This window comes from Cyprinodon tularosa, unplaced genomic scaffold, assembly GCF_016077235.1.
Source record: "Cyprinodon tularosa strain WSP-4 unplaced genomic scaffold, ASM1607723v1 ctg751, whole genome shotgun sequence".
In the NCBI taxonomy this organism is placed as follows: Eukaryota; Metazoa; Chordata; class Actinopteri; order Cyprinodontiformes; family Cyprinodontidae; genus Cyprinodon; species Cyprinodon tularosa.
In genome coordinates, this window is record NW_024039509.1 from 302,501 (window position 1) to 320,644 (window position 18,144).

Here is an 18,144-nt window from a genome sequence, read left to right on the forward strand (position 1 = left end):
GAATCACGATTCACAGGCCACGATGCGATTCTATCACGATGTATCACGATAGTTGAATTATTGCGATGCATTGCAATATTTTCTCCATGTTTTGTTTTTGAATGACTCAGCGCAGTAACGAGCGGACGGAAATGCTTGTGACACAAGGCAGTGTGCGTCAACACATCCGCGGCGACATCTACTGGACTGGAAGTTGTATTACACTTGTTTTCGGCTGATGTTCGCCAACCATTCATGCAATTGTATTCATTTTTTTTTATTATTTAATAATCGATACTTGGCGTCAAGAGTCGATGCAGTAGATCACGAAAATTAGAATCACGATGCATCATCATTACGATTATTTTGCACACCCCTAGTGTAGAGACTCTAAAACATGCCTTTAGCTGACAGAGCAAACCACCTTGACAACAATTACACCAACATTGTACAAACAAAATGTAAACATTTTGCATTTAAGAAAAAAAAAAAAAAAAAAAAAAATTAATCTGTCAATTTGCTCTATCCAGAACTCCTCAAATGGAAAAAGTTTTATTTTTACCTGATTTGATTTTGCAAAAGGTCTTTTTTAAGGAACCTTTTGTTATCAGATTAATCAATTAATTAAAAAAAGAGTCAAAGTATTATTAAATTGCAAAATAATTGTTAGTTGCTGTCTTAAATATGTCACACATGCTTGGGTTTGTTCCTTCGCTGCACTATGGGGTTGATGTCCACGAATGCGCAGCCTTCCCTTTACCCTTGTGTGGACCCGTTTCTGCTCGCTCCTGTCAACCTTTGTAACTTTAACGGCGTTACTCAGCCCACAAACCAACCTGCTTGTCATCGGTTGCTTTTCAGGAAATCCCTCATCTTGAGTTGGCACTCGTTGCCAAGGTGATCATCGTAAACTGCCTTCCCGTTTCTTGCTACCTTTGGAGCTAGCAGAAACGGCCTATTTCACCAGAACCTTTTTTGTAGATCCCCTGTAACCCTTTTTAACAGACAGCTTACAGCCAATCAGGATCTGGTATTCATCCAGACCATGGATGTCAAAGTGGTTCCAGAAAGGGCCATGTGGCTGCAGGTTTGCTTTCCAACCAAGCAATAGCACACCAGTCATTTTACAAAGTCATCATGTTAAGACTGGACTCATTTGGTGAGAAGACTGGAGTCTGGTGTGCTATGGCTTGGTTGGAAAGCAAACCTGCAGCCACATGGCCCTTTCTGGAACCAGTTTGACATCCCTGATCCAGACCACGTTATATTTAATGATGACTCATCTAACTAACTTCCAACTCTTGAATAGAAGGGGTTTGGCTGAAGTTGGTTTGCTAGTTGGAAGAAGAGTACAGCCTCAAGAGGCGGGATTTCCTGAAAAGTAGCCAATCACAACCAGCTTACTTTCTCAGGTTGGTTCTGTCCTCAAAGTGACAGAAGTTTACTTAAGAGCACAGAAACAGGTCCTCATGCAAGTAAGAGAGAATCTATAGCTGCATAAAAAGCAAACCACAAACTCATAAAAGGAGCAGACACATGGTGGCGATAAATTTGGAGCCTCATAGTATTAAATCTGCACTCAGAACATTCAGACTGTGCATAGAGAGTAGTTCACATACTTGTGTTTAAAAAACAAAACACTGCTGATATGAGTATTCACTACACAGACTTTTGGAAGATTTCTGACTAAATGTCATTCTAAATTTCTTTAGCTCAGTTCAGAGCTTTCCAATATTGCTGATGACATTGCAGAAAATTGCCTAAAAGATATCTAATAGGAATCTTTACTCAAAATTAAACATTAGAAAAGGATGGAGGGACATCGTCCATTTCACAAACTATATTGTTAAATGCATTAAATAGATTTTGCTTCCAACTTGCTTTTGTGGTTTCAGATTTAGTAGAAAGGTATAGTGGAATATTTTTTAAAAGACCCGCCTTCTCCACTCTACTCCACTCCAAAAGAAAAAAAAACAAGCGTGCACGAGCCCACTTCTCCTGGTGCACTTTTTTTTGTTTTTTTTTATTAATAAAAAAAAAATACTTTTATTTAAAGAGTTTTAATTAAACGGTTACAAAACAGACGGTATGGATCAGGGATTTATACACATATTGAAAGTATTTGTGGCTATGCTAACGTGTGGCATGTTATGCTATGTAAGCTCAATATACACAGAAAATTTGGACAAAACCAACTAAAAAAAAAAAAAGAACAAAATGATAAAACTAAAATGATAAAGGAAGATCTAAAAAATACCCCACTTATTAGATATCTCAAGATACAGGTGCTGGTCATAAAATTAGAATATCATGAAAAAGTAGATTGATTTCAGTAATTCCATTTAAAAAGTGAAACTTGTATATTATATTCATACATTACATACAAACTCATATATTTCAGATGTTTATTTTGTTTAATTTTGATGATTACAAATGACAACAAATGAAAATCTCAAATTCATCATATCAGAAAATTAGAATATTGTGAAAAGGTTCAAAATTGATGGCCCCTGGTGCCACACTCTAATCAGCTAATTAACTCAAACCACCTGCAAAAGCCTTTAAATGGTCTTTCAGTCTAGTTCTATAGGCTACACAATCATGGGGAAGACTGCTGACTTGACAGTTGTCCAAAAGACGACCATCGACACCTTGCACAAGGAGGGCAAGACACAAAAGGTCATCGCTAAAGAGGCTGGCTGTTCACAGAGCTCAGTGTCCAAGCACATTAATAGAGAGGCGAAGGGAAGGAAAAGATGTGGTCGAAAAAAGTGTACAAGCAAGAGAGATAACCGCACCCTGGAGAGGATTGTGAAACAAAACCCATTCAAAAATGTGGGGGAGATTCACAAAGAGTGGACTGCAGCTGGAGTGAGTGCTTCAAGAACCACCACACACAGATGTATGAAAGACATGGGTTTCTGCTGTCGCATTCCTTGTGTCAAGCCACTCTTGAACCACAGACAGCGTCAGAAGCGTCTTGCCTGGGCTAAAGAGAAACAGGACTGGACTGCTGGTGAGTGGTCCAAAGTCATGTTCTCTGATGAAAGTAAATTTTGCATTTCCTTTGGAAATCAAGGTCCCAGAGTCTGGAGGAAAAGAAGAGAGGCACTTCATCCACGTTGCTTGAAGTCCAGTGTAAAGTTTCCACAGTCAGTGATGGTTTGGGGTGCCATGTCATCTGCTGGTGTTGGTCCATTGTGTTTTCTGAGGTCCAGGGTCAACGCAGCCACATACCAGGAAGTTTTAGAGCACTTCATGCTTCCTGCAGCTGACCAACTTTTTGGAGATGCAGATTTCATTTTCCAACAGGACTTGGCACCTGCACACAGTGCCAAAGCTACCAGTACCTGGTTGAAGGACCATGGTATCCCTGTTCTTAATTGGCCAGCAAACTCTCCTGACCTTAACCCCATAGAAAATCTATGGGGTATTGTGAAGAAGAAGATGCAATACACCAGACCCAACAATTCAGAAGAGCTAAAAGCCACTATTAGAGCAACCTGGGCTATCATAACACCTGAGCAGTGCCACAGACTGATCGACTCCATGCCACGCCGCATTGCTGCAGTAATACAGGCCAAAGGAGGCCCAACTAAATACTGAGTGCTGTACATGCTCATACTTTTCATGTTCATACTTTTCAGTTGGCCAACATTTCTATAAATCCTTTGTTTTTATTGGTCTTCAGTAATATTCTAATTTTCTGATATGATGAATTTGAGATTTTCATTTGTTGTCATTTGTAATCATCAAAATTAAACAAAATAAACATCTGAAATATATGAGTTTGTATGTAATGTATGAATATAATATACAAGTTTCACTCTTTAAATGGAATTACTGAAATCAATCTACTTTTTCATGATATTCTAATTTTATGACCAGCACCTGTATATCTACAAACACTGAAATGCAAATCTAAATAGACAATATGCATATGGTGCATGCATTAATCTAAATAAACGCATACATAGTTTTATGTACATATACCCTTACACATTTATATCTTAGATACCAACAGGCTGCTGTACCCTTTCACAATATCAATTGCGTATGTTGTATACCTCCTCACTCATGTAAAGGGCAAACCCTCAGCATTAAAAGGTTTCTGTTGCATCGCTCCTACAAGCTTACTATCAAAAAGAAGCTATGCAATTTTTCCACTATGTCAGCCTCAATGAGGACGAACACGTAGGACGGCCTTACGTAAACATATCAGCAGAACGACTGACAATTAGGAGGACCACGTATTTGGATGATCCACCCTGAAAAAGAACATCCTCCACTACACCGTTAATATTCAGCTGTTTTATAAGAACGTCCTAAAAGCTCACATATAATTTAAGTTTGTATTAAACTCTTTCTAAAAACTTTATTTAATTTTTTTTTTTAAATGTCTTGATAATTATTCATCCCAAAAAATCAAAGTAAACTAAACTTGCAAAAACAACATTTTTGGAGTTAATTTGATTAAAGTGAATGAAATATGCATTTTTTTTTAACATGTTTCTATTGTAAAAATAAATTGTTTTTCTATATTGAGCTTTTTTAAAAGTATAAATTCAGAATGTTACCCATAAACCATTTCCTATGCTTATTTGTTTTTGTTATTATAATGGTTGTTTTGAGTATGTGCCTGTGAGCTAAACCCTAAACCCTCTGACTATAGATTCAAAAGGTTTTATTTGTTTTGGGGGGTTTTAATGGTTTATTTTGTTCTTTAGGACGCTACACATTCCCACATCAGGGTGGAGATGTGCCTCTGCCTTTGAATGGTACGTAACATCTTATGCTGGACTAAAACCAAGCCCGGGCTTGAAATTGTTCTACTCGGAAACAGAAATCTCAGCCTTCTTTTACTTCCTCAAATTAATATGAAAAGTTGAACAGGAAAATTAACCGACGTCTTTGTGGATGTGCCGTGTCTTATTTTGGGAAAAAAACTAAAAATTGTTGGCAATTTTGAACAAAAATAAAGTCAAGTTGCCTAGTGATAAATAAAATGTGACTGCCACTTTAAGAAGGGGTGGAAACTAACAAACTTTTTCAAAATAAGTTTATCAAATAGAAAATCAGATTGGACTTTGTTTTGAAAATATTTTTTTCTGTGATCATTAAATTTCAAGCCCTGGATTGATTCTTTGTTGTTTTATAAGGTTGTTTTTTTGGGGACTTTCATCTTAATTCGAGAGTTTTCTGTGTTTTACATGCAGCAAGAAGTTATGGCAGAAGACGAGGTAAAGCTAATGAGTCTTATTTCTCGCAATTATGCTGTTTTCCTCCTTTTGTCTAAAGCATTTAGTTTGCATTATTCCCTGTTAAAAATGTCACTGAGCTTTTTGTTTGCCTTGTACTGACTTCCTGCCCAGAATTCATACAGTTTAATAAAAGCTGAATCATTAATTTTTTGGCCCAATCAATCGTAGGAATAATTTAAATAGAAATCATGGGTTCAAACTGATCTAGTCTGCTCCTGTTTTTAGTCTTTGCTTTTTTGTTTTTCCCCCTTTCGTATTCTTAAAATGTTATGAATTCTGCTTAAGTTTAGATGTCCGGTCAGTATTTTGATACAAGTGTTTCTCTGTCAGGCCATTCGTCTCTGTTCCCCATGGAGGATGAGCGCTCCTTTGGAGAGGATGAGTCCAGTGACCAGGGCCTCGCCGGCCTCGGCTCTGCCCACTGTTTCCCACACCTGAATGGCGAACGCGTCGAGCGTTATTCCCGCAAGGTGTTTGTCGGAGGGTTACCCCCAGATATAGATGAAGGTGAGAATATATTGAAATTATAAAGTCTGTTTATTATTTTGAAAGGACTTCAATGATTACTGCAGCTTTTTGGGTTAAATTAATTTAAAACCAAACAAAGTGCCAAATGGTTTGATGGGCGTCGCTAACCTTGAGTTTAATTTTCTCAGATGAAATCACTGCCAGTTTCCGCCGATTCGGCCATCTCTTTGTAGATTGGCCCCACAAGGCAGAGAGCAAGTCTTACTTTCCACCAAAAGGTGAGTCCGATGTACACAGCATCCCTTTAATTGAATACAGACAACAGCATATGTTGTGCTTTTTTAAATAGATCTGGGTGTCTGGTTTTGTTTCTCAGGGTATGCATTCCTGCTGTTTCAAGATGAGAGCTCTGTCCAGGCACTGATTGATGCCTGCATTCAGGAGGATGGCAAACTCTACCTGTGTGTCTCCAGTCCCACCATTAAAGACAAACCTGTGAGTGTTTTACTGTCTTCTGCTCCAATTGGAGGGATAAACACACTTAAACAAGACTTAAAGCACATTATTTGGCTTCATTTAACCTTAAAGGAATCTCCTCCTATAATTGTGTCCATGTGCTGAAAAGTGCATGCGCCTCAATCCAAAAAAGTAAAAAAAAACAATCCTCTGGACTTTGTTTCCAAGTTTGAAGATGTTTGGCTTCCTGTGAGGGACCAAAATTAAATAAGGACTAGGGATGCACGATATAATCGGCCCCCTATCAGTATTGGCCTTAAAACTGAATATCGGACATCGGCCAACCCACCGATAATTAACCCGATATTTAATCAGCTTCTGAGTTTCTAAAGTCTAAAAAAATATATAAAATACTGCTTCTTCTTCTTCCTCAAAAACTTCTTTTTTACAGACTTAAAAGCTTCTAAAGACGAGGGAAAAAATATTAATACATTAAAATATCAATATCTTTATATGCTGATATATTGCCATTTAAAAACACCATATCAATCTCTTTTACTAATGAAATATTGCTATATGTCATCGTTATGCTACGAAATCCCCCGAAAATTCACAAAATTTTGCCATATTTTTATATGTTGATATATTGACGCGGTATCGATCTATTTTACTAACAAAATCTCACAAGAATTTGCAAAAGATCACGAGTTTGTTACAGAACGATGAAATTTCACGAGATTTCGAAAGTAAAATAGATCGATACCGCGTTTTTAAAAATCTATTTGATATCAGCATATGAAAATATATTTGAGTATATTATTTTTCAGTGTCAGAAATGGATAACAAAACTGCTATTTTCAATGACTACTTATTTTTTTCCAGCTTTAACATCAGTATAGATATCGGTTATTGGCTACATGAGTTTTAAAATATCGGCATATCGGATATCGGCCAAAATCCCAATATCGTGCATCCCTAATAAGGACAAAAGGTGTTCAAAAATTGAAAAAATGTGCTTTCATTTAATTGTGTCAAAAATGGTTAACAAAGGCTCAAAAGCAATACAAAATAACTTAATTACAAAATAACATGGATCTGGGCCCAACTTAACTGAGGTTAACTGAGGATCCAACTTAAACAAAAAAAACTGACCTGCAAACAAACAACTGAAGGCTGTTTAAAAAAGGATGGAGTAACCCAAGTCTACCACATGAGTGAGGCACGACACAAGAACCAATAAATACAAAATTAACCATTCTATGAAACAAATAAAGCAAAACTAACTTTTACTTAGCAGAAACAATAAGTGAGTATTTAAGTGACAAACTAATTGAAAACAACTTGCAACAAGTCTCCCCCGTCAGTCTTTCAAAAATGGTACGCTCCAGATTTCCTCCTCCAGCTGGTTAGCATCAGCAGCACCTCAAACAAAAGAACAAGTGTTAATAAACCATTTAGACAGACTTTAACTAAAGTGTGCACCCATTAGAAAATACCTGTCTAAAAGAAATAACCAACTTAAACTTAAATTATAATATAATATAAAGCAAGAAAAGAAAATACTAATGCATTGTGGTGGTGGGAGGTTCATCCACCACACTTCCCATCCACAAAGCTTTTTTCATTGAAATTAAATGTTTCAATTGAAGTGAAAAAGCTTCCTGGTAGAGTGGATTATTAACTTTTTTGGAATTACTATGACCTGGATGATTAAGAATCTTCACCAGCATGTTCCCGATGCTTGTCTGTGGTTCAGTGACCTTGTGACCTGAAGATCCAAGTGGGCTGACAGCAGCAGGTGTCAAAGTTCTCTTGATGGTCAATAACTAGAAACCCCTTAGGCCGGGAAAACACTGTATGAGTTTTTTCCCTTTTTCGGCAGATTCTCCACTCATGCGAGAATTTATTGGATTAGGCTGAGTTTCAGCCTCATGGTGCATGCTGGTACTAGGGTTGTCACGATACTAAACTTTTCAACTCGATACGATTCTAAGTAAAATATTCTATACTCGAAGTCATTTTCGATACCACAAGGATAAAAACGAAGACTCCAAAATTCAACAGAATGTTTTTCATTAATAAAAAAAATACAATAAATAGATACATAAATACAATAAAAAATATTTTGAGGTTGTATGCTGTGCACAATATTAAGCAAGCTTGATAAAAAACTCACAAAATTAAAATTAAGTGTTCCTTCCGAAAAGTGCACAGAATTATTCAATCACGCAGTGTTCGGAAAGTGCATTTTCCTCTAATCTGTGCATAAGATGAATGACTGTTAAGGTGCCTCTGGTGGTAGCACTGTATCGATACCTTTGAAAATGAGTATTGTATCCGGATACAACTTTTCAGTATCGATACTTTTTTGAGTATCGATACTTTTGACAACCCTAGCTGGTGCAGTGGATAACGAAGAGCGATTACCCTTTCACGACCATCTCCCGATCAGGAATCGTAAGGTCAGGAGAAAGTCAAGCTTGTTTGAATATGCTAGTGAAGATCTTCAGTCATCCAGGTCATAGTCATTCCGACAAAGGAAAAAAAAAACAATCCCTACGAACTTTGTTTCCAAGTTTGCAGGTGTTTTGCTTCCCATCCAGGAAGCTTTTTCAATTCAAAATGTCAGGAATAGAGTTGAGTTTGAGGCTTCATACAGTGACCCCCGCCATTCCACCTGAAAAATGTATCTGTGCAGTCAGTTCATTAAGATTACGATCCAGCCGGCAAATATTATTTCTCTGCCGTCTTTGCGACTTCCGCTGCTGTTCACAGCGGCTGTTAGGCCTTTTTCATGTAATAATCCAAACTGCAGGCACCAGAATAATCGAACATATTTTACCGACAGTTTTCTACATTTTAAGTTAATTTTGGCGTTAATGAACTGTTTCATAGGAGTGTATCTGCATAGCGCTCTGTATCAGCAGTGCAGTCTGTCTCCCTGCCAGCTCCCAGATTAGCTCCTCTTATTGGTTGATGTGGCGCATCAAGCAGCAAAAGTTACATTTTTCCAATTTCTGCTGCCTCTGAAGCGTATCGTGTGCACCAGATGTTCAGAAGCTCATACCGCGCTGCTTCAGCTGCTACCAACGCACTGCGGGACCTTTTGCTGCGTCAAGATGCCTTTCAACTATTGAGTTTGCATGTAAACTGGCTGCTTCTGCTAATTGTAGCGTAAATGTAGCATCAGGCTACATTCTCACTGCAAGCCTTCATGCTCGAGTTTTGGGTAAAATCTGATAGTTTATTTCCAGATATACTGCATTCATACATCTTAAGTGTCCTGCATGCGCAGTAGAGAACGCAATGATGTCACAAGTAGTGAGTGTTTACGATAGTCTGCATGGATGGTAGTGCTGGGGCGCGTTTTGCAGTCTTTCATTTATTTTCCAACTGGAGCCAGCACATTAAAAATGTAATCTTTTGTTGAAAATAATAGATTGTTCTCAGCATTATCGTCCACCATGGTTGTTGTTGTTCTTCCCATTTCTGCGTAGCGAGACCCAGAATAGTGACCTTTTTATCGAACATTATGAGGTTCAGGTCGGATAAATGTGGCCGGACCGTTCACACAGTCGCATTTGAAAATATCTCTTATCTTTTTTTTACATTGGGCCCTTGATTTTACGTTATTCCATCATGTTCTACTCACCCATATGAGTTTTGTGTCATTTGGAGCCGTTTTGAAGATATTCCGTTAAGTTATATCCAAGTAACGTCTTCCTATGGGCAACGACTTGAAGGCACAAACTAAACTGTTCATAATTTATTCTTTATGGTACGCCAGCATTCATAACATGTAGGCGAATCACTGTCCCCCAGACATCCGCGGTTATATTTTTTATATTTATATTTTTTTAAAACAAAGCGGCGTGTGTATGACGTCATCTGCGTGCCGGACTGGAGTTGTGACAGGCAACCCGGGCCGTAACGTAAAATTAAGGGCCCAATGTAGAAAAAAAACGGCATTTCCCTTTAAGGCTGCAGTGTGAACGTAGCCTTGGTGCCAGTGGTCCTTCATTTCTCTTTTTTTTTCTCCCACTTTTGTCTTTGTTGTTTTTTGACAAAAGAAGAAACGATGCCCTGATCTCATCCCTCTGAAAATCAGCAAAATACATAACCAAAACAAAATTAACACTTAAGCCTAAGATGACAACCGATTGTCATGATACAAAAGTCAGACAGATTCTGAGACTAATTTATGTTATCCATTTTTCCAATTTTTCTTTACATTGAGCTATTTTCAATCTTAAAATGAAGGTCATTCTTTGCATTGTGAATATTTCCATCCACTGAGTTTTGTTGGGCGCTCAGGTCGTTGCCATCTTCTCGTTGTTTCTTTCCTCCCTGCTCATTTCTCATTTTTAAGTGGTTTCCTGTAAGATTCTAATTTTCATTGATGCAGAATTTATGATCATAATCCTATAAATTAATAGAAATGTGCACTTCTGTGTCTCTCAGATTCACATTCATTACAGAGCCTCCCCTTTTTACTTGATTTGATCCTTTTTAAGCCTTTTTAATAACTTCTAATTGATTTAAGATCCAACTTATTTGATTAATGTGGTTTTATTTGTTAATGGTTTTGAATAGGTCCAGATTCGGCCCTGGAACCTTAACGACAGTGACTTTGTGATGGATGGCTCTCAACCGCTGGACCCAAGGAAGACCATCTTTGTAGGAGGAGTTCCTCGCCCCCTACGTGCAGGTAAATGATCATCCCCTCAAGCCCCCTGTCACACCTTGATGATTTAGACCAGCGTATGCACAACGTACGGAAAATCTGGCAAATACGCTGGCACACAAAATTTCTCTACGTATGCCATACGTTGGCCCAAGTTGCAGGTAAGTTATCTGGTCGTTGACATACGTTAAGGGCAGGGTTCCCGTTGGTCCTTAAAGTCTTAAAAGGCATTGAATTCTTCAAAATAAAACTAAGGCCTTAATTGGTATTAAAATGTCTTAAATCACTCTTTCGTAGGTCTAAATTTTTAAAACATCATAAATAGGATTTTTTTTTTTTTACGATTTATTTTTGTAATCTAAATAAAACGTTAAAAATTGACAATTATTATTATTATTTTTTAATAAAAATAACGGCTCGCCATTATTGATTCGTCCCGATAGTGGAACCAATAAAAGCGTTGTTGCTGCCGGGACATTTGAGAGATGCGGCATTAACTTTTTGTCTGGAAAATATGAGCAAATGTAAATTTAACCAAAATTGTCTCCAGCCAAGAGTTTTCTCCATGGCTAAAACCAGGGAACATACATGAGGCTCAGTGGATTTTGTGCAAGAAGGCATACAAGCTCAGAACGATGGGAATTAAGGCAGTGGAGTCACACATAGTGCTGGGCGATATGGCAAAAATAAAATATCACGATTTTTTGATTATATTATTTTGATCTCGATTTTATCATGATTTTTTAGATACGACCAATATAACTTCAATTATATGCAAAGAAGAGAAAAATTTAATAAATGAACAAGTTTATTAAAATTAAAGAATCAAAGCAGCGCTAACAAACTTATTTTTTTAATTTCTGTATTGTAAACACATCAAAGAGTATAAAAAAAATGCAATAACTCCTGAGTAAAACAATTACAAATTAGTTACATTTTTCAAGTAACTACAGTCAAAATAAACAGAAATTCTAACTGTATCTTAGTGCAGTTTTATTACTCTAAAATCTTGATTGGTCTCATAAAGTAAAAGAAAAAAGAAACTAACTTGAGTTTAAAAAACTATATATTATATTAAACAATAGATTTGTATAATTTCTAGTCTTTAGAAACAAAAACTATTATCGAACTGCAAATATAGTGCAAGTCAAGATGTAATCTGTGCAATCTACGATGATATGATCAGGAAAATAGGCTGTCTGCAGTGTTGCATTGCATAGCTCCCATAGGCGCTGACGTGCGGCTGGACCAGAGGTCGCTTGTGGTGGCAAAGAACTACACATATATAATATTTTGTGAAACTTTCTCTCTGCATTCAGCGTACATACGTGGAATAGCGGTGTTTGAAAAATATGTGCGGCTGGGCAACTCGTAGCGTGGATCCAAAACGTTTAACATTTTATTAAATCCCACTCCTTCTATGGTTCGTAGAGGACATAAATCTTTCACCAAGTGAAACGTCACCGCTTCTGTCACGTTGTTCCACCATTTACTGCCTTTATCGTTGGGAGTAAGTTTTGTAAAAGATTCTGTTAATGTTTGCTGCTTCGGGAGAAAGAACCGGTCGCTGCTGCTGAAGTCGCAGTCGGCCTCTTTAGCTTTTTTTTTTTGGGGGGGGTGTGCCTTAACTGATTTTTAAACTAATGGACAAACGTCAAACCCTCGGATTATATTCTAGCTGTAAAGTTTTTTTTTTTTTTTGGTTGCATGTAAATGTGGTCATTGGCAGAAATACAGCAGCACAGCAGTTCTGTGGATCCTGATAAAACAGTCTCTTAATAATGACAGATCGTAACACAGTCCTAAATCGTCATATCGCCCACCCCTAGTCGCACATGCGAAACACAAAGCGTCAAAATCGAGTTGCAGAGAAACAGCCGGTATTTCTCAGCCTTGTTCCACCGTTGTCTCTGCAACGCCTCCACTTATCACCAAATCAAACATACTAAGAAAACGACAAAGAAAAATAGTTTTTCTTGTAAATTAGATCTTAAATTTTTATTTCAAGTGGCATTAAAAAGTCTTAAAAAGTCTTGAATTTAACTGGCCTTAAGCTGTAACCCTAACCCTACACCTAACCCTGTAAGAGTAAGTTACTCATAAGTCGTGGCATCCAGCTTATCCAAAACCTATGAGTGACTTCTCCTCCAGACTTCATCCCCATCGTAGGTTGAGCGTGAAGGTGAGTATGATGGATCCTCCCCACGTTCATGCCCACGGCCACGGCCAACCAACTCCTAGCAGACATGACGATAAATCTGCTGCTACTGCAAATCATCTGTCTATCTTTTTTCTTTGTATTTATTTTTTTTGGGCCGGCCGTATCATGGCTGCTCCCCTCAGGAGCGCCCGAGCAGCTTTAACTGATGCTCTGTAATGCGTAATACCCTGCATAAGTTAGGCTTTCGTTGGACATAAGTTCTGGACTTGTTATGAATGCGCTGTGTATACGCACAAAATTGAAAAGATACATAGAAGGTTCAGCGTATGCCAGCGTTTTAGGAGATTCTGGGTCGTCGGGCGTATGCTGGATAAATCGGCACGGTGTGACGGGGCCCTCAGCTTCCTGCAGTAGGTCTAGGTCATGTTTTTAACCCGTCTCATCTGATTTTTTCTAGTTGAGCTTGCAATGATCATGGATCGTCTGTATGGGGGAGTTTGTTACGCCGGGATTGATACCGACCCTGAACTCAAGTATCCAAAAGGCGCAGGGAGAGTGGCCTTCTCTAATCAGCAAAGCTACATTGCAGCCATCAGTGCCCGATTTGTTCAACTGCAGCACGGGGAGATTGATAAACGGGTCAGTTGATTCATCACGTTTTCCTTCACGTTGCTGCTCGTTCCTCTATTTTAACGGTTTTTTTCCTCCCTGCTTCTCTTTCAGGTGGAAGTGAAGCCATATGTCCTGGATGACCAGCTGTGCGATGAGTGCCAGGGCACGCGCTGCGGGGGGAAGTTCGCCCCTTTCTTCTGCGCCAACGTGACCTGCCTGCAGTACTACTGCGAGTACTGCTGGGCGGCCATCCACTCCAGGGCCGGACGCGAGTTCCACAAGCCGCTGGTGAAGGAGGGAGGGGACCGGCCGCGGCACATCTCCTTCCGATGGAACTAAGGCTAGAGGGAGGGAGCGTTGCATGATCAGGGGAGGGAGCCAGAGAAATTAGGGAAGGGGTTTAGACTGTAGTATAAAAAAAATAATGCACTTTTATTTTAAGTTAAAAAAAAAATAATAATTTATTTTTATTTTTTGAAATTTGGCCATTTAAAAAAAAAAAGTGAATCGAAAAAGAGTCAAATCCCATTTATGTTTTGACATTAAGTGTGCATGAGCATATGGATGCATTAGATTTAAATTTAGATGTTTTGTTTTTTTTCTAACTGAGTGTATTTTCGGTTTCTTAGTTGGCAAAGCTGCTTACATTTGTTGTTGAAAGTAACATAAGATTTAACTGAGGTTGATCACGCCTGAATCAGTATACAAACTGTGGAAGTTAAGTTGATGAAAAGGTGCATTTTTCCTTACTTTGTGCTTGCAGGATTTAAGAACTGTTCCATTTACCAAAGCTTGAGTGCAAATGGTTGGAGCTCTGTTTCGAATGGATCGATTTATTTACCTTTTTTTTTTTTTCCAAGTAGATTAGCGAATAACCTCTGGTCACGGTAAAAAAACAAAAACAAAATCCTCCCAGAGTTTGGCACATGTTTAGATTGTTGGCTTAAACGTTTGGTTTAAAAGTGAACACTTGTAACCGGAAAGAGCAAACCAAAGAATGGCCTAAATCTGTCGTCCAAACAGTCGTTGATCTGGGGTTTCTACTTTAAGGTGGTCCTCCTGTTGTTTAACAGGGGAAAAGGCTGGAGTTTCAGTTTGTAGTTTTCAGCTGATAAAGATACGGCCCTCCGGGCTCAGGTATTGGCAGTAGTATTTGTTCACTTTATATCGTCAGGGATCTTAGCACTGGAAGCTAACATGCTAATGTAGTACTAACTAATGGGGATGCACAGTCCAGTCTCCCTGAGCTGTCCTCATGGTGTACCACTGCACGCTCTACCGTGACTGGAGCTCTCTATCACAAGTGTTGTGGTTGGATTATGGTAGTAGCTTGAATTTGCTGTCACAGAGATAAAGATATTATTTTATACATGGCCTGCTGATTTTTGTACAGTGTTTTATAGCTGATTATTTTGTCATGAACATATATACATTTATTATGCACTACTTTTTCTAAATATTTTTTTCAATTGTCATTTTAGGCACATTTTTCACAAATGGGAGAACTCCTTTTGCAATACCTCATTTTTTTCACTTTGTGGAAAAATAATTTTGTACCTTTGTTACTAAGAGATCTGCATTTATGGTAAATTTAATTTAAAGAAAGTGATTAATATAATTTTTCAATTAGCTTTTATATATTTAAGTGCTGGTAAATCTGAAAATTGTCTGTTGCATTGGTGTAATTCTGTAGATAAAAGGAAAAAAAAAAAGAAGCAAGCAGAAGAAAAAAAAGGCTTTTTATAAGCCCGTCATATACAGTTCTCTCTCCTAATAATACAATTACAGGATCTTAAGGTATGGCAAGACATTTCTAAACCGATTTTGATAAGTATCGAGTATAATCTAATATTTTTCTCCTTGGTGTAGTCAGTAGAAGTCTGATTAAAGTAAATGTTTTGGCTTTGAACAATGTAAAATCTTCCCTTTCTCCACCAGAGTGGATCCCATCTGTTTCCAATCTCTTCTTTCCGAAAACTGCCTGTTAGTTCTACGTCTTCTCGGCATGCATACGAGATAACACAGCTAGTGATGATGCAGGACCTAATGTAATGCACTAGATCTCCTCCTTTATTTTTAATTTTTTCCTTTTAAAGAAAGAAGTTATTTTCTTTCCTTATCTCATTGAGATTGCCTCTCTTGTAGCCTCTCTCTACACAATGGAGTCTGCCTTCCTTTACTGACATGTTTATGCAATATACACCCTGACAACACTTTGGATGTGTTTTTGTAATGTATTGGACACTCAGTAGGACATAGGCGAGGAGACGTGATCACTTGACCCCTACCCCCTCCTCCTCCTTTGTGATGTGGCATGCTTTGGGACATAACCTGAATGTTATTTAATGTTGCAAGTTAACTTTGAGCCATTACGTGCAATACTTCTTCTTTCCAGAAACAGTTCTCCGCAGTGTACGTCATTGTGTCATAAAAAAAAAAATAATCATGCAGTCTTTTACACTTTTTTTTCCATTTCCTATTGTTCATGCTGATGTCTGTGAAAAGAAACAAAAAATAATTTATACCTAAATTTATTTTGTAAACCTTAGTTTTGTGCTTCTTTACTTATTTTGCTACTACCATGCTACTGTGATTGAAAACATGATGTATATACAAGGTTGATGTATTTGGCATTTGCTATATTTTCAATTGAAATGTATAACATTTTGATCTAATCTTTTATCTTTTTATTTTGGGGTGAAGTGTTAAAATTGTCTAGTTTTTTGTTGTTGTTTTTTTTGAATCGCTGAAACATGCTTCACAGTTTCACATGGAGAAAAAAATTATGTCTTAGTATGGCTTGATTGCAAAATTTCAATAGTTTTTAATTGAATGCTGGGAAGGTTATATTTATTAACTTTTTTTTTTTTTTACCTGATATTTTGATTTTTTTACTAAGTCATTTCACCTTTATATGTAAGTTCCAATTTTTATATTTTCTTCCTGATTAATTTTTCGCTACAATACAGACGTCAGTTTTTATAGTTGGTTTGTAGTATTGAAGTAAAAGACCTAAAGTCATAAATTAATTTGCTGCCAACTGTTTGTAACTGTATGCATACATTTGAAGTATTTGTAATGTGAGATGTTGAATGAATAAAACAGCTGTGAGGAAGAAGATGATTGTAGTTTTATTAAGAGTTTAGGGGGATCTAATGAGGACGGCTGATGGAGAAGGTGAATATTTTCCTGGGATGCAGACCAGACCATCCAAGTGTTTCTTTGGACACCGGGATAAATTCCGTTTTATTTTTTTGGTGGAAAACTCACATTTTTCTAGATTTTTGAAATAAGGCAAACTCATTAAAAATATTATCTTTTTTTTCCCTCTGATCTATGAACATGACTTAAAATGACTGAAACTGAAAAATGGCTTTGGAAATAAATAGTGTGCGCTGAGTTTGTAGCTTTCTTTTCAGTCTTGTACTCCTAAATTGGATTAAATTCAAAAATACTTCAAATCTCAAAGGGAAATTAAGCCTTGCAGTTACTCACAGGCATTTTTTTTTTTTTATGATTTGTTGACGATAGCTGTAAGCGGGATCTTCTGTAGCAGCCTGTGTTGCACCTGATCTGGAGAAGCCTCTGACTGAAGATGCTGTTGGTGTTTAACAGCCTGATGAAGAGGAAGCTCACTGTTGTCCATAATGTCCTTCATTTTTTTCCTCAAAATTCTGATTTTAATCTCAAAATTCTGATTTTTTTTCCCTCAGACTTCTGACTTTAATCTCAAACCTCTGACTTTTTTTCTCAGAATTCTGAGTTTAATCTCAGAGTTCTGTTTTTTTTTTCCATATTAAACTGAAATAATCCTTAAATATCAGTATTTTTTTATTTTATTTTTTTTCCAGTGGCCTTAATCCTCTTCCTAACTTAGACACATGTGGAAGTTATATAATAGTGTTTCCAGCATAGAGAGTAATTGTGAGATCACTGAACATAAATGTTGGCAAAGACAGATCGTTTCTAACTCATTACTGGGCCAACAGTGCCACCTGGTGGTTGGCAGCGGTTACTCCCTCCAACCGTTTCTAGTCGAAGCCAGAAGATGCCGCCGCCGCCGCCTGTTAGGAACCTGTTTATTCCCCGCTTCGGGTCTCGCCTGAGCCCCAGCCAGAGAACCGAACCCGGACCGGAGCAGCTGATGGGCTCCGTTCATTCCGGGGGTGAAAAACGCGGAAAGAAGCGAAATAAAAGCAGAGCCTCAAAAGTAGAGAGACCGCTTCTAAAAGTTCAATTCTCAAAACTCAAAATCCCCGCTTTGACTGCAGAGGCTTCCTGGGATCAAACACCGACAGAAATTATGTTAAAACCTTCTAGAAGTAAAAACAAGTCCCCCAACAACCAAGGTAGTCAAACTGACTGTTATATCGCTTTAAAAAAAAATTAATTAGCAAACTGCGCATTAGCTAGGTAACTACAGTTAGCGTTAGCTCAAATAACCTATAAAAACTAATTCAACCTATTAAAAACACTGCTTTTGATTCAAAAATCATTAACATTTTTGGTTATGTGTTGCTAAG

At 37.7% G+C, this 18,144-nt stretch overlaps 1 protein-coding gene across 4 annotated transcripts in view; it reads left to right on the plus strand.

The window, feature by feature from the left end:
- Nucleotides 1–16,741, plus strand: part of LOC119773236 (cytoplasmic polyadenylation element-binding protein 4-like) — a 26,105-nt gene extending 9,364 nt beyond the window's left edge. For 3 of the 4 annotated variants that reach the window (XM_038270141.1, XM_038270142.1, XM_038270143.1), the window contains exons 5-12: nucleotides 4,707–4,757; nucleotides 5,196–5,219; nucleotides 5,571–5,747; nucleotides 5,897–5,986; nucleotides 6,085–6,203; nucleotides 10,758–10,872; nucleotides 13,467–13,648; nucleotides 13,733–16,741. In XM_038270141.1, coding sequence (XP_038126069.1) covers nucleotides 4,707–4,757; nucleotides 5,196–5,219; nucleotides 5,571–5,747; nucleotides 5,897–5,986; nucleotides 6,085–6,203; nucleotides 10,758–10,872; nucleotides 13,467–13,648; nucleotides 13,733–13,960 — 986 coding nt within the window. In that variant the 3' untranslated portion in view covers nucleotides 13,961–16,741. The remainder of the gene's footprint in view (nucleotides 1–4,706; nucleotides 4,758–5,195; nucleotides 5,220–5,570; nucleotides 5,748–5,896; nucleotides 5,987–6,084; nucleotides 6,204–10,757; nucleotides 10,873–13,466; nucleotides 13,649–13,732) is intronic. The other variant, XM_038270144.1, reaches the window with a different exon arrangement.
- Nucleotides 16,742–18,144: the final 1,403 nt, after the last annotated feature.